Source organism: Bos indicus, chromosome 18 (genome assembly GCF_029378745.1).
Source record: "Bos indicus isolate NIAB-ARS_2022 breed Sahiwal x Tharparkar chromosome 18, NIAB-ARS_B.indTharparkar_mat_pri_1.0, whole genome shotgun sequence".
Lineage (NCBI taxonomy): Eukaryota > Metazoa > Chordata > Mammalia > Artiodactyla > Bovidae > Bos > Bos indicus.
The window spans coordinates 35591959-35610435 of record NC_091777.1 but is presented as its reverse complement, the minus strand read 5'-3'; the positions used below and the strand labels follow the sequence as shown (position 1 = coordinate 35610435).

The window sequence follows — 18477 nt, the reverse complement described above, 5'->3', positions numbered from 1 at the left end:
GTCACTGAAGGGGGTTGGATGTAAACCAGGTCCTGTGCCCAGAGCCTCGGCCCCCATGCTGAGCCCCGGGGGTTGCCCAGGCAGTTTCCAGTCTGTCACACGGCCACAGCCTGTCACCTAGGCAAACAGAGCATCTCCCCCATTCTAGGAGAAATAAAAATTTGTCTTTATTAAAAAAGTGGCAATAAGGTGAGTATGTAGCCTCCCTGTGCCTTGGGGGGCTTGGGGTGGGTGGTCAGGGCCCTAATCCTTGAGCCAGTCAAGAAACAGGGTTCACCCTTCAAATCACAGCACTGAGGCACTGGTGCCAAGAAATAATCCTGAGGGGGTCCCCAACCTACCTAATCTCGCCTTAGTTTGCAGAGGCACTGTCTTTAGGATCCTGGCTAAGGCTCTAGTTAAGCCTTGAACTAAACTCCCCATCCAGCTGGGTTCTGCAAGCTGCATGGTGGAGCCTTGTGCCCAGGAGGGTCTGTTTGGGCTCATGAAGCAGGAGAGGCCCAGAGGTTCACTGGAAAGCCTTCACCTCACCAGGCCTGGCCTGTGGCATCGGCAGTGCATGGGGTGGGGTCCTTTGGCCCAGGCTCTAGGGCAGACCTTGGGGGTCAGAATACCTGGAGGAGGAGCAAGGGCACAAGGAACCTCCTCTGCTGGAGCTGCTCTACGTGTGACCTGCTCACTGGGCAGTGGGAGAAGGATCCGGTCTAGGGCCTTGGTCCTGGGCTATGTCCCGGGCAGAGGTAAGGCCAGGCTGGCCAGCCTGTAGTGCTCTCGGCACATAGGGACTGATGAAGAAGGACTGCAGGAAACGCTGCCGCAGACCCTCGGGCAGGTAGTAGTGGATGAAGTATATGAGCCCCAGGCCATGACCTGGGTAATAGCGGCGGCGTGGCTGGGCCGCCAGCAGCGCATCGGTGATGGCATCTACCACAGGGCTGAGGTCTGGCAGGGCCTGGCTCAGAGAGTGCAGGAACTGCCCATTCAAGTGCTCGATGTAGTCCTCACCATAGGCCTGCAGCAGCTCTTGAGGCAGGGTGGCCAGCAGCTGCTGCTTGCGCTCTTCCCACTGGTGCACGTCCTTCACTGACTCTGCGGAAGGAGTGCCAAGGCCAGAGTGGGGTCAGTGAGGGAAGCCAAAGCCAGATCCAGTTCTCTAACTCACAACCTGAGACCCGCCCCCAGCCAAAGTCACACCCATTCCTCAGACCCAATCCCACTCCAGAGACGACCACACCCACCCTGCCTTCCTGCTCTCCCCCCACAGGCCCCACCCCCAAATCCCTGAGCCTCACCTGTCTTGAAGCAGGCAGGCTGGATGATGCTGACCTTGACACCCCAGGGCAGAAGTTCACAGCTAAAATTGCCCATGAGCAACGCCAAGGCTGCTTTGGAGGTCCCATAGGCAGCTAAGCATGGAAATGGCATGTCTCCTGGGGATGGATTGGGAGTGGGGGATGCCTCAGCCTGGGCCGGGGACTCCAGTATCTCTCCCCGCCCAGCAGAGGCATCTTTTCTGCTCCAGTGCGGGAGGACCCTCACCTGCTGGGCTGCTCACGGTCACAATTCGACCACTTGAACGACGCAGCAGTGGCAAGAGGCCTTTGGTCATCTCTAGTGCACCAAAGAAGTTCACCTCCATGCAGGTGCGGAAAGTGGCCACTGGACACAGCTCTGCATCCGCCACAAAGATGTTCTGGCCCGCGTTGTTGACCAGGCCCCACAGACCTGAGGGCATGGAGCCAGTAGGGAAGCTGCAGGTCAGTCCTGCAGCACACCTCCAATCTCAGCCCAGCCATGCCCTTTCCTGGCGAAGTTGAGCCTACTGACCTGTGCTGGCGGTGTGGACCTTGGTGAACTCCAGCACACGGCTAATGTCTGCTGGCTTGGTCAGGTCCATCTGTAGCAGCTTCAGACGAGAAGAACAGCAGGCACGCAGCTCTAGGGCCCCAGGGCTATTCAGATCCAACACGGTCGCCAACACTGTGAAGCCCATGGTGTCAAGCTTCTTGGCCGTCGCGTTGCCAAAACCAGAGTCACAGCCTGGTCAGGGAAGGATGGACAGCCAGTGAACTCCACTATGGCCCAGTTCAGCCTGAGACAACCCAGGGTCACCATGGCTGGGATGGGATCCAGGCTTCCGACTCCCGACTTCACAACATCAGCAGCCCTCCCTTCCTAGGCCCATCTCTGGGAGGCTTGGACCCCCTGGCTGAGCTCCTGAGGACCAACTGTTTCACAGCTGTCATCTCCCCGACCCCTCATAGCTACCCTATCAAACATAGCTTATGATCCCCACTTTACAGATGAGGAAACTGAGACCTAGTAATGCTATGTTGCTTCCCCCAAAGTCACTCAGCTGGCACACAGTGAGGTCAGGACTCTGTTGGTAGGTCAGCCAGTCCCAGCTGAGACCCAGCCTCAGCCCTGATGTCCTTTGGTCTGCTTGAGATCAGGCCTCAGCTCGCATATGCAGATATTACTCCCTAGCCTCCCTTCCTTTCTCACTGCCCTTGCCCAGCATTCTTCCCCTTACCTGGACACTGAAGCAGCCCCCTTTTTTCGTTCTGTCCCACCTTGCCCCCTTGAATCCGTTCTCTGCCTAAGTAGCCCGAGGGATCCTTCCCAAAATGACAATACCCTCTGCTTCTGAAAACTTCTCCAAGGCTCCCCACGGCCCTTAGGATAAAGCCAACGTGCTCTGTTCCCATCATCTAGGCCGTGTACCACCTGAGCTCCACCTTCCTTTCCAGTTCAGCACCCTCTACTATTGTTCCAGGCTCCAGGCAGGCTGGAGGCCCATCCCCACCTCATGCTTGACCCTTGGAATTCCAGTGAATGGCAACACTGGGACATTCTCTGAGCCTCAAATAACTTGCCCCCAGGACAGGGTCACAGTGGATGAAGACAAAAACAGACCTGCATTAGAATCCCTTCCCACATCCATCAAATGAGATCTGAGGTCAGTTACCACTTGGAGGCTTAATTTCCTGGTTTTGGTATGCAGAGAGATAAACCACGAGGCAGAGCCAGTGTAGGGGTCTAATAAACCCCGGCTCCTTTGATTGTTCCCATTCCAATCCAGCTCCTTGGGTGGTCAACAAGAGGGGGTGAGGGGAGGGGGGTGACCAGGGAGGAAGGAAGCTCTTTAGAGCCTGCCCCCATGGTGGTCCTGCTGATCAGAGGTTACAAAGTGGTTCAGCTCCCCCCGTTCTCTCTGTTGAGGGAGAAAACAAAGCTGGGGGACTGCAAGCTGGGCTTTGTGTAGCTGGGAGCCCACTAGCCAGCCCCAGCTGAGGGGTACTTCCTGGGCAAGTCTGGCTGGAGGAGGGGAGTGAGTGAGTGTGTGTGTGTGTGTGTGTGTGTGTGTGTGTGTGTCTCCCCACTTGCCTAAGCTCCCTTCCAGAGCAGACAAGCCCTTCACGGGGAAACTAAGGCCTCCCAGAACCTCAGCTCTGAGGTCCCAACACAATCACCCACACCTTTCATACCCTCTTGCTCACCTGTACACACTCAGAAACCTACGCATACCTCCAACCTACCTGCAGAGAGGCGTGAACAACAATGGCTCACTCCCATGAGACCCATACTGCCCAGCAGTACACAGATGTGCACACAAAGCACCCAGCCACTTGACCCAAACCCTGACCCCAGGGCTGAGCTCCCCAAGTAGCCTCGGCTAGGGGTTCTCAGGAGCATTCCCAGGGAGGGGTGTGTGGCAGCTCTGGCAGGCTCAAGGCACAGTGTTCCTAGCAAGTGAGTCAGGGCCTGGTCACCTACTTGTACTGCAGTCAGTAGTAGTGAGTGAAGAAACCCCAGAGTTTAGGGGCATTGGGAAGCTTAGAGGTCAACTCTCGATGTTTAGATGGGGTGGGTTGGGCAGTCTGCTTCCCCTCCTCCATTGCGGGACTTTGCAACCGGAACTGAAGGAAGACTCAGTCTTACCTCACTTTCAAGCTCAAGGCTAGGAGATGTAACAGTAGCGGCACAAGGACCTGAGGTGAGATCCCAGGAAAGACTGCCTGGGGCACTAGCATCTGAAGAAGACCTGGGTCCTGAGGAGGCGGAACTCACTAGTTAGAAGGCAGGAGGGGAGCTGCCCTGTCCTTGGGGGCAGAAGCTCTTTGCTTTCATACCAGGAAGTCTGTCATCTCTCCTTCCTCAAACCACTAAAACTGGGATCCCTTGAAACTTCTCACTCTACCCTGAACTCACATCTCTCCCACCCAACCTGAGCCATCCTCTATCTCCACCATCTTTACTGAAGCTCAAACCCTCCTGCTACCTTCACCTCAGTACATTCTGGCTTCTTGCTGGGCATTCAAGGCCCCTTCCAAGGAAACAAATGCTTGTCTCACCACATCTCAGCAGCCAGACTGCTTAGTGACTGCCCCCCTCCCCCACAGACCATGCTCATTCCTGCCTCAAGCCTCTGTCCCACACCCTTTGTCTGATCCAAAACACCTTCCACACTCTTACCTATCTCCACCTATCTTCTGAGGCCCAGCTCAAGGATGGCCTCCTCTGGGAAGTTTTCCCAGCTTCCTCTGATCATGCAGGGCCCCCTACTGGACTGAGGTCTCTGAGAAGCCACTCACCAGTGCAAGAGAGCAGAACGGCCGAGCACCTGTCCAAAGCCATGGCGTTAGGGGAGAGACCAGGCTCCCCCTCCCCAATACTAGAGCCAGTAGTGTCCTATACAGTAGTGCCCACTGACTTTTCTCTCCCTCTCCACTTCTGGGTCTCAGCTCCTCCTTCCCTCCTTCTGGTGATAGTGTCCTTGTTCCAGACAAAGAGAGCTCAACAAGGTGGCCAGAAGCACCTGAGCCCAGCTCTCTAAGACCTCACCTCCTTCCCAGGCACAGAGGACCAGGAAGAATGGTGGTGGTGTAATGAATGCAAACTCCGGACGACAACTTCACAGATTGGGTCTGGGTGGTGGGATCTGAGAGGTGGCTGAATGTCCAGCTGTCCCTCATGATGACCTCCAGCTTTTCTGAACTCCAAGGAGCCAATTGGGAGAAGGGGGTCCCAACTCTCCATTTAAGCCTATTCCTCCTGGTCCCAGGGAAGAGACAGGACCTCCCACGTGGGAATGTTAGGCAGAGTTCAAGGGGTGAGGATTCTCTGAAGTTCCTCAGAGCAGTGTCCTCTGTCGGAAGACTGCTGTCTTGGAGAGGGACATAGCATAAACCCCAAGCTCCAGGAGGCTCCTTTCGCAGTCTCCCCTGCGCACCTGCCCACTCCCTGCCTCCTTTTCCCTTCAACACTCCCCAAGCCGTAGGTAGTCAACCCGGACTTGGGGAGGTGCCCTGCGCTTCCTACTTGGCTGGCTCCCTGAACCCAGGGGAGAGGGGCTTCCCCACTTCTCGGCTGGGGGTCCCGCGTTGCCTTGGCATGCCCACAGGGAGCCCTCTGGGTGTCCGGTCCCGCCCTCGAACCGGGAGTCGCCGCGCTCCACGCCCCGCGCACTCACCGGTGATGAGCACCGCGCGAGTCGCCACGGGCAGGCGCTGCGGGCGCGCCAGGCGGGACAACACGATCCAGCCGGTGGCGGCCAACACGGCAAGTGCGGCCAGCGGGGGTAGCAGGCGCTGGCACAGCCAGTCGAGCGCGGCCAGCAGCGCCAGCGCCGCCAACAGCGGGCGGCCCAGACGCAGGTCTGCGCGCAGCAGCTGCAGTAGCGCACGGGCCGCCACGAGCAGCCAGGCGCCGCCCGACGGCCAGGGCCAGCTTTCCATGGCGGCCGGGCCGGGGCGGGGCAGGGACTGGGCTGAAGAGCAGGGACTGGGACTCGGGGCTGGGACGCGGGGTGCAGCAGGACACCAGCCAGGGGCGGGAGGGGATACTCGCTTTCTCTGTTCGCCCTCGGGCCGAGCTTTTAAAGAGCCCCGGGGGCGGGGGCGAGGGCGGAACGGAGGCGGGGAAGGGGCGGGGCTTTCCTTTACTTCTCTTCCCGCACCCCTTGCCAGGCAGGTGCCCCCACCTCTACCTCCCGCCCTCTGCCCCGCCCCCGCGGTCAGATCAGCTTTCGAAGAAGCCGGAACCAAGTCCCAAAGTTGCTGCTCAACTGCTCAACTTGCGGCTGGCCGTGCCCAGGAGAGGTGCGATAGGTCTAGCCCTAGTACCCCGCATGCGCTCACTCCTGCGCTGGTCCGCTGAGCCACGACTGCCAGGTGAGCACATGCACAGCTCACACTTGGTCGGGACACCAGAGGACACACGCAACCTCCATCCTCACATTGACCGCACCTCCGCGGCCAGCGTGCCTGCCAGAATACCTCGGGGAACCAGCCCGCCCTCACCCGGCAGCCTAGGCCAACGCGGGCGTACGCGCCACGCCTTGAGAGGCCGCAGGTGTCTAACACACACGCTCACACCTAAGCTACCTGCGGCCACCGACCGATTTGGGGCTGGGGGCTGGGTGGAGCAGGGTAACAGACCAGATTCTTGGGAGTCTCTGCCCCGCAATCCCCCCACTTCCTTTCACTTTCCAGCCCTGGGTTTGCAGCAAACCTCCTCCCCACAATCTACCCCCCACACAATCCCTCCCCCCTGCTCCCCCCCCCCACCCCGTCCTCCTGCCACACAAGTGTATGTGTGTGGGCGCGGGTGTGTGGAGGGGGGTTCTGAGGAAGCATCTAGGCCTCCCATTAACTCTAGCCCACTCTCCAACCCCAGGGACCCCAAGAGCCAGGCCAATGGGGACACCCGGGGAAGTCAGTGAGGGCAGCCTCTCAGACAGGGTGATCCCTGCCCTGCTCCCAGGATCCCCCAGGGTATAAAGTAAGTGAGTGTGGGTGCATTTCCCTGCCTGTGTGTATGAAGGTCTGTGTTTGTGTGTGGCCCTTTGGGCCCCCACTCTGCCCACCCCCATGTCTGGCACCCTGTGCCTGGCATCCATACCAGGCTCTGCCAGCACAGGGAAGTGGTGCCAGCACCTCACTGCCAGGCGCTGTGCTGAGGCCGGTAGGTCAGCCCATGGTACAGGGGGTCCCTGCTTCTTCTGAGCCCTTGCCCAGTGCCTCATCTATGCCCATACTAGGTCCTGGGGGGCTCATGGACCCCTCCCAATTATGTTGCCCATTCTCTATCTTAGATGCTCAAGTTCTGTGCCAGGGCTTCAAAGCAATGCCTCCTCGAAGCCTTCTCTGCCACCCAGGTATGGCCCCCTGGTGAGCCAGGGGCATCTCAAGGAGGAGCAGGGAGACAGACCCACTTAAGAGGTCCTTTCCAGAGCCACTTCTGAGCTTCTACTTCTTCCTCCTCCTACTGTTTAAGTATGGATGACAAGTTAGCCCTGGCCCTGGGAGGCAGGGCTGGGGAGGGTATGTGTGTCTGACCCTGGGTACATGACCTTGTGTACCTGTGTATGCCTATATTTGTGTACACTCTGTCCATGGACTCCATAGCTTGTCCATACACAAATGACATGTCTCTCCCCATGCCATGACCCTATATAGCATGTAAGTACATTTGTGTATGTGTGTGTTTTTGGTGACTCCCTTGGTCTGCGTCATTCTTTGGAAACTCACGGAAACATTCATTTTCCAAAGTGTGCTGACTCCTATCGTTCTGAACCTGTGGCCTAGTCTCACAGGTGGACACAGCAACCTTGACCTGGCATCCCAATATAAGCTGTAGACTCTGGTTGTGGGACCTACACCCTCCCAGCACCCTACTGAGAGTCTGAGTGTGATTTCTGCAGCTTCAGACCATTAAGTCCCTTGGGACTATGGAGGGGATGTAGAGGAGAGGATGGCGGGGGGTGGGGGTGGGGGTGGTCTCAGGCAGCCTTCAAGGTTAAGGCCACACAGGTAGTACCAGAGCTTGCCAGAGTAGGAGTCAAAGGGCAGGGAGTTGGAGGACTTCCCTGGTGGTCCATTGGTTGAGAATCCATCTGCCACTGTAGGGGATGCAGGTTTGATCCCTGGTCTGGAAAGATTCCACGTGCTACTGGGGGGACAAAGCATGTGTGCTGCAATTACTGAGCCTGCGCTCTAGAGCCTGTGCTGCACAACAAGAGAAGCCACTGCAATGAGAAGCCTCCACACTGCAACAAAGACTGACCCCTGCTCACCATAACAGAGAAAGCCTGTGCACAGCGACAAAGACCCAGCGAAGCCAAAATACATAAAATTTTTAAAAAAGGGTAGGGAGGTGGAAGTTGGAAAGCACGGTGAGGACAGAGTCTGAGAAACAAGATCCTGCACTCCTGGGAAGGAACCATGAAGGGCTCTGACCCACTGGGAAGCATGGGTTGGGGAGACAGACTTGCTTAGAGGGGAATTTAGGGAATTGTCTTTGGTTGTGGAGTGTAGGATGCTAGGATGGGTGGGGCATGTTTCCAGTTCAGCTTCTGGGACACTGCGCCACCTTAGACAGAAATATTTGTCTTGTGTGGTTTGGGTCTCGTGGATGATCTGCCACATTTGTATTTAACACCCTTCTCTCCCAGAAATTCATCCCACTTCCTAGGCCAGGCCTTCCTACCAGGATCTATACTCCAGCCCACTGTGGCCACCTGAGCAGCTGACTCCTTACCTTTCATCAGGTGGAGACATTCTGGAAATAGAAAGAAGGTGGTTTAGGCAGTCATGGCTGGGAGGGGCTGGCCCAGCCCTGTCTGAGGCTTGGTGCCAGGCTGTGCCTGCCCAAGGGCAGAGAACCAGCCTCTGCCAGAACCAGGAGTCTGGGCTGGCAGGGCCCTCCAGGGAGAAGGAGGAGCAGAGGGCAGGAGCCCCAGCAGATAAGGCAGGGTTGGCAGGGGCAGAGGAATGAAGGGCAACCAGAAGGAGCGGAGCCCCTGAACCACCTCACCTCTAGGCCCTCAACCCACAGTCTCCCTTAGTCTCACCCTGCCCTCACCACCCACCCAACTCCTTAATCAGAAACTTGGTGAGCCAAACCTTCAGCATGCCCCAGGCTCTGGAGGGCCATGAGGTGGGTTGGGGGCTGGCAGTCTGGCTCCAGTTGGCTCCAGCTGAGTCCAACAGCTCACTGGCACCACCTTCTGGCCTTTGGGGAGGGCACGGCTCTGAAGGGGATAAAGTGAAGGTGACTGTCGGATGTGAGGGTGGGAGGAACAGAAATCCAGGATGGGGCCTGCCAAGTGGTAGTCTCTAAGAGCTCACTTTCTGTTCTCTTACCACACTGTGTTTCTGGAGCCAAGCGCTGCCTATCACCCCTTTCTTCCTCTGTGGTCAGGTTCAGAGGCAGCAGAATCCCAAGGAGGCCCTGCTCTCTGCTCACCCATGGCAGAGGGGAGCCTCTTCCTGCCGATGGCCACCCCCTTGCCCCAGTTCCACACCCCATCCCTCCCCGTCCTCAAAGACAGCAAACTTGTATTGCATTCCTACTGTGTGCCTGGCCCTGTGCTGGGCACTGTGGCTATAACAACTAACCACTGGCTCCTTTCTGGCAGCATGCACCCCAGTTTGGCTCTGCCCTCTCCCCCTGGGAACCACCATAAAGAACTTCTCTCACTCAATCCTGTATCCCTTTCCCCAAGCATTGTTCTCATGCTCTCCTCCCCACAACACCCGCCCCCTTTCTCAGCTGCATTTCTCGAAAACTGTCTTGGTCACCATCTTCACTCTCCTCTCTCCCACTCTATCTCTGAGTCAGCTCCAGCTCCTGGCCACGCCAGAGGTCACCAGTGAATGACAGTCCAGTCCTCAAATACCAAGGACACATCTTTGCTTTCAGTTAACTCCTCTGTACCCTGGGCCCTTTCTCCCTTCGGCACCTGCAAAGCCACTGCTACTGGGTTCCCTCCTACCTGTCCGGCTCTCCGTCCCGGCCTCCTTCATAAGCTTCTCTTCCCTGTGGGTGAACCTCTGGCTGTGGAGGGCTCATGCTCTGTCCCTCCCCTACCATGAGCTCATCTTCCTACTCGCATGTTGGTGACTCCCACGCTCCTTTCCAGCCAAGACTTAATTCCAGGCCCACATGTCCAGCTGCCCCTGGATGCCTCCCCTGGACACCCATAGGCCCCTTACACTCAGCATGTCCAAAACTGGTCTCATCATCTTCTCTAGTTCTGGCAGCCACACCCTTCCCAGCTCATCCTCAGTCTTCATTCCATGCACTGGCCTCCAAACTTCTTGCTCTGTTCCAAGCCTTGGGTTCAGTGCAGAGGCCTCACAATAGCCCTTTGTAGTGGGTGTCATCTGGAGAAGGCAATGGCACCCCACTCCAGTACTCCTGCCTGGAAAATCCCATGGACAGAGGAGCCTGGTAGGCTGCAGTCCATGGGATCGCTAAGAGTCGGACACGACTGAGCGACTCTACTTTCACTTTTCACTTTCATGCATTGGAGAAGGAAATGACAACCCACTCCAGTGTTCTTGCCTGGAGAATCCCAGGGATGGGGGAGCCTGGTGGGCTGCCGTCTGTGGGGTCACACAGAGTCGGACACGACTGAAGTGACTTAGCAGCAGCAGCAGCAGTGGGTGTCATCATTACTATTTTATATTCAAGGAATATAAAATATAACTGAGGCTTCCAGGGGCTAAGAAAATTGTTCAAGGTCTCAAACTCAGGTTCACCTAAGTTTGAATCTTGGACCAGCCCCAAGATTCAAACTCAGGTATACCGGAGCTCGAAGACCGAGAACTGTGTTAACACAGAGCTACGTTTGCCATGCACTTCCTTGGTGGCTCAGTGGTAAAGAATCCACCTGCCAATGCAGGAGATACAAGGTCAATCCATGGGTCAGGAAGATCCCCTAGAGAAGGAAATGGCAACCTACTCCAGTATTCTTGCCTGAGAAATCCCGTGGACAGAGAGAGGAGCCTGGTGGGCTACAGTCTATGTGGTCCCAAAAGAGTTGAACATGACTTAGCTACTAAACAACAACGTTTCACCACCTCTGACTTCATTCTGAGGGCAAAGGAGAGCTGGGAAAGGTCTTGAGCAAATAAGACCCTGTCCTGGTTGGCTAGGAAATGGGTTTGGGGACAAGGCACGAGGGGAGGCTGGGCGTCTTGTTGGTGCATCCCTGCGAGGGACAGCAGTCTGTTTTGGACAAACTGAACCTGAAGTGCTCGTGGACATGCGAGGGTTGAGCCCAGAGGCAGCTGGGTGCCTGTGGTCCCCAGCACACCACTCATGTGGTACAAATGCCTGGGAGATTGTCAACTCACCAGGCATGAATGAGTGCCCCGTCCGTCTCCTCTAGCTGTGCACTTGGAAGCCAGGCCCTTCGCTTACTGGGCAGAAGGAATGGGGACATGCGGAAAGCCAGAAGTATTCCTTGTATTTTCAAACTGTGTCCAGCACCCTCCCTGAACTTCTTTGCTTCCAAGATTGAAGGCAGATATTTGGGGATTAGGGCCCTTGAGCTTGGGAAACACTAAGAGAATTTGCTCTCAAGGGTTTTCTGGACCAGTCCCAGGGGAAAGGCAAGTCCCAGCTGAGAACATTTACTGGGCTAGCTTGGCTGACTCCAGATGAAACTGGTCATCTTGAGTCCTGCAGGGCAGCTCTGAGTTATTCCTAATCCTCTGCCACATTTACTATTGCTTGCCAGTCCTTGTGTTCGACTTCCTCATACTTAATTTTACGTACTATCCTCACATCATCCGAATGAAGCAGGTACCACAATTCTATATATAAGAAGTTCAGTGATTACTCAGCCATCCAGACACTCTGCTCTATCCCCTGTCAGCTAAGGAGGTTGGCATTATTCAGTGGGCAATACCCAGGCAAAAGACTATCAACCTTTTAAAACTTGCTTCTGGGAGTTCAGGGTTTTTGAGCACGAGCCACCCATTTTCCTTGTTTGGCCCTGCAATAAGCCCTTCTCTATTCCAAGAAAATAAAAGAATAATAAATAAATAAAATTTGCCTCTGGATTAGAAACATGTCTCCCAATGGTAGAATTAAGGCAAGTTGTTAAAAACTAATTCCAAAACTTGCTTCCTTACAGCTTCCATCACCCTGATTCAGGCCTTTTCTTGGCAGAACAACTGCAAAAGATACAAAACTTAGTTGCTGTTGGCTGGCTGGTTTAATTCATTTGCATATACATAATTCAGTCCCACCCCTCGTGGCTAATACCCTACTTGGGGAGCTGTGGCTGTTTTCTGATTGCTGGTAGGAGGCCTATGTGTGTTGTTTTTTTTAATAAACTGAAACCAGATGGAGAAGAGTTTTGTTCACTGCCTTGTCTACAATTTTCTCCAGCAAATTCCTTGAAAAGCCAACCACCTATGAGTGGTGCCTATTCTCTTTGGAGGTCCCTCACCGCTGGCATGCAAATAGCAAGCAGGGCTGGGATTTATAAAAGTGAAAACAAAAAGGAGAAAGAGAAGCTTCTTGGCCCAAGGGCTCTTGGGTACACAGTGGGGTCATCTCCTCGTGGAGCCCCAATTTTAGGTCTGCACTTACAGTTTTTGTCTTCCTCTCCTTCTCTCTTGAGTTGGGAACTGAGCTGGGCTTGAATCAAAATCACCTGGACTACTACTTGGTGAAAATATGGATTCCAGACCCCCACCCGCTTTGCAGCACTAACTGCTGGCAGGAGACCCTGACTCTCAGGATGGGTTGATCTTTGAGTCAGTTATCCTCTGGAAGGGGTCCAAGCCACTCTTGCTTTCATCTTGGGAAGACTAGCTGCTCAAGATGGTTATAGAAATATTTTTAACCGCCAGCCAGGTCTAAGGCTTTGTAATGCCCCTTGAGCACCTTGTCAAGAGATTCCTTGTTCCGAAAAATAAGCAAGTACAACCCCTGGTCAAGGGGTTAAGATTTTTCTTTGGAAGTTGAATTGAGCATTGTCCTAGTGAAGTATGACCCAGTCACTAGGCAGGAGAGAACATGTCTTTCCCAGCTCCGACCTTCATTCCTAGCTCAGATCTCTGTTCTTTTGGATTCCAAGGCTTTTTAGATAATTGTGTCAGGTTACATAAGCTTTTGAGATATGAGGGAGCACTCAAAGGAAATTCCTCTGGGAGCAGGCATGAGAGGTTCCGCCACATAATTTGCTTTAAAGTATTTGAGGAAAAATTCAGGTGCCTCAGCCCTGCACATTTCTGAAATAAAGTAAGAACAGTCAACGACTTTGTATGTATGCACCATTCCCCCATAGAAATGAGGAAACAAAAAGATACGCTGAAGAGCGAGCGAAACTGCTCCCAGGGAGCACGTGCAGGGCCAGGTGGCCAGTTGCAAAGAGGGCAGCTTTGACTGAGCTGCCATGGAAGTCCTTATCAGCACAGGATACCTTTCCCTATCTGCCTTTCTGCATATTAGATAACACATATAGTAAATACAAGCCTTCATTTTTCTAAGAAACAAAAAATAAAAACTGAATTACTGCCAGAGAAGCTTTAAAATCATTAGTTCCTAGGACACTGTAGGCACATTCTCCACACACCATCATTTTCATGTCATTTGCCTCCGAGGGATGGCCCTGCATCAGCTCTGTTGCATAAGGTGCTGCTTCCAAACACCTTGTTCCTGACTGGAGACACAGAATAAGTTTTATCTAGGTCTGTGAGAGTTCTGGAGGGGTGACATCGTGTTCCAAGCTGTACCAGTTAGTGTCAACAGTGAGAAAGGTGCCAGAGTCTTCTTACCAAGGAAGCTGAGAGAATATTGTATACACCAAACAGCGCTCCTTTCTTAAAGCACAAAGTGCTCACAAAAGCTACTCAAGAAGGGAAAATTAATGGGAGGAAAATGTATTCAATGTAGTGAAGGGAAAAACAAAATCTTTACAAGGGACATGGAAATAACAGATTTACTATGATGAAGGGACGGTAGTATAGGAAAGTCCATTTTTACACCAAAAATAATTCAACAGGTATTATTTACAAAAGCCTTCACAAAAGAATTCCTATTAAGTAACACTATCCTTTCATTTGTTTGTTCCCGCCTTCATTCATACAACAAACATCTATTGAGTGCATTTGTGTTCCAGGCTCCATGCTCAGGGAATGCCTTGGTGAGCTAGATAACTGTTCCCCACCTTGTGGGCTCCGCATGTGGCTGGAGGACAGCCCCTAATCAGATCACTACACAGTCAAGCAGCCACGACAGACAGGAGGCACTAGAAAGCAGAGTCTCATGGCCTCTTCTATTCTGAGGGTTGGAGAAAGCTTTCTAGGAGGAGGTGGTGTTCCAGGTAGCAAGAACATCGCATGCAAAGACCCCTAATATAAGAGGGAATCTGGTCCTTCAAGGAGAGAGGAGCCAGGAGGCATAAGGGAGGTCTTGGAGGCTGTGGTGAATGAGGAGGTTTTTATTCTAATTTCATGGTATATGGAGATACTGCTTCCTGTGAAGCAGGGAGAGTCACTGAGAGTGGTAGCAAGAAGTAAAATAATCAGTTCGCCTTCCTTTCTTCCTTCCTTCCTGCCTTTCATTTATTTATTTTTGGCTGTGCTGGGTCTTCATTGTTACATGTGGGCTTTCTCCGGTTGCAGCAAGCAGGGGCTACTCTAGTTGCAGTGTGTGGGTGTCTCGTTGCCATGACTTCTCTGTTTGCAGAGTATGGGCTCTAGAGCACAGGCTCAATAGTTGTGGTACACAGGCTTTGTTGCTCCACAGGATGTGGGATCTTTCCAGACCAGGTATCGAACCCGTGTCTTCTTAACCACTAGATCACCAGGGCAGGCCCTCTTCCCTTTTTCTTTTCTTTCTTTCTTTCTTCTTTTTTTTTTTGACAGCCCCAAGCTATCAGGAGAATGGACTGATGGGGAGGGGAGCCACCAGTGGAGGTAGAAAGAGCGACAGTCACAAGGCCTCTATGTTTGCCAGGGCAAGAGGTGCTTGTGGCCATGGGGACAAGCCAAGTAAATGGGGTGACTCATCCAAGGCCCATTGGAAAGGGTACTGTGATTCAGACAAAATGGACCCAGAGAACAACATCTATGGCTAACCACATCCCACCAGTGAATCTGATAATTAAAATTTAATTCCATTAGTTAATGAAACGGAGAGCATCATTTCCTGATAGAAAGACAAGTAGGGTCTAGATTATATGTATCAGTGTCCATTTCCAGTGGAACATTCTGTGTGTTTCATATGCAGGACCACATTTTCAGGCCTCGTTGTGGCCCTATCCAGTAAGGAGCTGTTGTTACTGCTACTTCACATAGGAGCAAACTGGATTTAGAGAAGTTGGGGAATTTACCCAGCTGGTGACTGGCAGAGCTGGGATTGAAACAGGTAACCATTGATATGCCCTGGGACAAGAAACAAGTCCCAGGAAGCCTGGGGATACATTGACTCTAATTAAGGATGGGCTGTGGGTCTAGCCCAGGTTGGGGTGAACTGCCCGGGGGTCTCTTCTGGCAATTCTAGGAGTCAGGTAAGTGAACTTGGAACCTTCTCATCATACACATGTGTACAAGTTCTTTAAACCACAGTTAGGTTTTTTTGTCTCTCTAGCCTGGGCTGTTCACCATGGACAGACTTGCCTTGCTAGTCAGGGACAGCCACTCTGGACAGGAACACGTCCTGCCCTAGGAGAGGACTTCTGTCCCAGAAAAATGTGTCTCATGTTTTCAAAGAAACTGGCCAGAGCGGGGCAGGAGGAGCTGAGACTAACTACACTTTGAGTAAAAGGAATACTGTGCGAAAGAGCCTGGGGGTGGGAGCTAATGCCTTGTGTTCCAGGAGATGCACCGATCAGGGGACAGGGATGAGGAGGTGGACAGGAGCTAGCTGAGCTGAGCTTTGAAAGCCAAGATTTGGCATTTCAGTTGATCCTAAGGGCAAAGAAAGCCCTGGAGGTAACTTAAACAGAAGACTGATGAGGTGGTGTTAGCAAAGTACGGCCTTCCTCAGTAGGTGATGCCCTGGGCAGTGTCAGGTTCTGGACTGGTGACCACACCACGATGACAGAATCAGGACACCATCAAACTGCCTGTGCTATTAAAACTCAGATTTGGCCAGAGGAAGTCTTTTCAGAGAGCTTAGTCTGGAGTCACTCAGATACCTGGGCAGTCATTTTTGTTTCAAATGAAACAGCTTTGGGACTTCCCTGGTGATCCAGTGGCTACGACTCCATGCTTCCAATGCAGGGGGTGTGAGTTTGACCCTTGGTCAGGGAAACCGCAACCAAGTTTGCACGCTACAACTAAAGATCCCGTGTGCCGCAACCAAGATTGAAGATCCTGCATAACACAACTAAGACCTGGTGCCACCAAATAAATAAATATTTTTTAAAAATGAAACAGCTTTCATTGGTTAAATATACATGTACTTAATCCTATTTGAAACCCACTATATTAGTTTCCTATTGCTGATACAACAAAGTGCCACTAATTCAGTGGCTTTGTTGTTCAGTTGCTAAGCTGTGTCTAACTCTTTGCAACCCCATGGACTGTAGCAACCAGGCTCCTCTGTCCATGGGATTTTCCAGGCAAGAATGCTGGAGTGGATTGCCATTTCCTTTGCCAAGGGATCTTCCCAACCCAGGGATCGAACCCACATCTCCTGCATTGCAGGCAGATTGTTTACCCATGAGCCACCAGGGAAGCCAATTCAGTGGCTTAAAACAACACAGGTGTATTATCTTCCAGTTCTAGAGGTAAGAAGTTTGAAATGGGTGTCACTGGGCTAAAGTTAAGGTGTCAGCTAATTGGTTCTTTCTGGAAGTTCTAGGGGAGAATGTTTCCTTGCCTTTTCTAGATTCTAGAGGACACCTGCATTTGCTGGCTCATGGCTTCTTTCTCTGTCTTAAAAACCAGAAGTATAATGTTTTCAAATCTCTCTGACTTCTGTTTTCATCATCACGTCTCCTCCCACTCTGACCATCCCATGCCTCTCTCTTGTAAGGGTCCTTGTGATTACATTGAGCTCACCTGGGTAATCCAGGATACTCTCTTCCATCTCAAAACCCTTTCGTATCTGCAAAGTACACTTTGCCTTGAGAGGCAGCGTATTCATAGATTTCAGAAATTAGGATATGTACATCTTTGGGAGGCCATTATTCAGGCTGCTGCTGCTACTGCTGCTAAGTCGCTTCAGTCGTGTCCAACTCTGTGCGACCCCATAGACAGCAGCCCACCAGGCTCCCCCGTCCCTGGAATTCTCCAGGCAAGAACACTAGAGTGATTTGCCATTTCCTTCAACAATATTATTCAGGCTATTACCCACTTTAACAAATGATCAGAAAGAATGGTAAGCCTGGCAGCTAAGAGGAGAAGGGACTGGAAGCAGGCAGGCTGATGTTAGGGAGACAGACAGAAGGCTGCTGCAGAGACAGCAAAGGAGAAACTGGTGCTGTGGGCTAGAGTGGAGTGGGAAGAATGGACACAGGACATATTTCAGAGGGAGTGAGAAGAATGGACATAGGACATATTTTGGAGGGAGGAACTGCCTGTTTGTGGGGACTGTCTGGATTAGATGGGCAAGGACTAGGAGGAGACTGGGTAGGTAGTGGTGCCCTTTGGAGGGCCTAAAGGGAGAAGGAGGTTTGTGGCAAGGACAAAAAGGGCATATAGGGATATGCTGCATTTAGATACTCATGGGACAGCTAGAGGGGACTTCCCAGGTGACACTAGTGGTAAAGAACCTGCCTGCCAATGCAGGTAGACATAAGAGACCTGGGTTCTATCCCTGGGTTGGGAAGCTCCCCTGGAGAAGGGCATGGCAACCCTCTCCAGTATTCTTGCCTGGAGAATCCCATGGACAGAGGAGCCTGGTGGGCTATGGTCCATAGGGTCACAGAGTCAGACATGACTGAAGTGAATTAACATGCATGCATGCACAGGACATCTAGGAGCAGTGCCTGGGAGGCAGATGGACCCAGGGTTTGGTGGCTTGACTCTCCAGTCCCTGCCTTCCCTGTGGGCATATAATGGCTCATCCTCCACCATGATTTTTGGGTCACCATCTCTCTTCAGCCCTAAATTCTACAATTCCAGATTAGAGTTGAGTTGTCTTGTACTTTTGAGGCCAAAGTAGCATTGATATTTAGTCCATATAGTTTACCATTCCTGGAAACAAGCATTTATATGGTAGACAGATAAAGACACTTGCATAAGACCCAGAATCATAACATGACCGAGCAGGAGTTGCTATTTTGCCTTTATTGCATGCTTGTGGCTGATAATTTTAGGGATAGGGGTGTTTTTTGTCCAGCCCATGTTGAGCAGGCAGCCAGCCAGCTGCTCACTTTCCTATGGCCTAGAAATATGGATAGAGCACCTGGTGGAAGACAGAGCCTCTTCCTGTCTTTTGAGAAAGCCTGAGCTCATGAGAGGGTTCATTCTGAGTGTCCCCAAGTGGAGGGGAGAGGGCGCATTCAGGGAAACCAAGTTCAGCAGGAAGGGAAGAGAGTCTGAAGCCCCTGGAATGGAGGAGGCAGGTGCCTGTCTCCCAGCAGCCCCAGGGTAGCAGGCATGATCCCATGAAGCCCAAATCTGAAAGTCCTGTGGGTTGGGGCAATGACTGCGGCCTTAGTACCAGAGAGGACACATGACCAGAGAGTGCTTCTCACAGTGCTTGCTGCTGCAGGAGATT

The 18477-nt window shown here is 52.7% G+C and overlaps 1 protein-coding gene across 2 annotated transcripts; it reads right to left on the bottom strand.

The window, feature by feature from the left end:
• Positions 1–142: 142 nt before the first annotated feature.
• On the bottom strand, positions 143–9849 carry HSD11B2 (hydroxysteroid 11-beta dehydrogenase 2). 2 transcript variants are annotated; one of them, XM_019978840.2, is made up of 6 exons: positions 9779–9849; positions 8907–9034; positions 1828–2040; positions 1540–1725; positions 1293–1430; positions 143–1089 (listed from the first exon to the last, which is right to left on the bottom strand). In XM_019978840.2, exons 2-6 carry the CDS (start codon positions 8935–8937, stop codon positions 677–679), a joined length of 981 nt encoding a protein of 326 aa, XP_019834399.1. In that variant the 5' UTR covers positions 8938–9034; positions 9779–9849; the 3' UTR covers positions 143–676. The 2 variants fall into 2 exon arrangements, with proteins under 2 accessions (XP_019834399.1, XP_019834398.1); XM_019978839.2 differs by lacking the exons at positions 8907–9034; positions 9779–9849 and adding an exon at positions 5474–5856.
• Positions 9850–18477: the final 8628 nt, after the last annotated feature.

Excerpts from the sequence above, each read along its gene's own strand:
- HSD11B2 (XM_019978839.2), bottom strand. The coding sequence starts at position 5,738 with ATGGAAAGCTGGCCCTGGCCGTCGGGCGGCGCCTGGCTGCTCGTGGCG. Across the intron at positions 1,726-1,827 it reads GGTCCACACCGCCAGCACAG|GTCTGTGGGGCCTGGTCAAC; the intron begins GTCAGTAGGCTC and ends CCATGCCCTCAG. Across the intron at positions 1,431-1,539 it reads GACCGTGAGCAGCCCAGCAG|GAGACATGCCATTTCCATGC; the intron begins GTGAGGGTCCTC and ends ATCCATCCCCAG.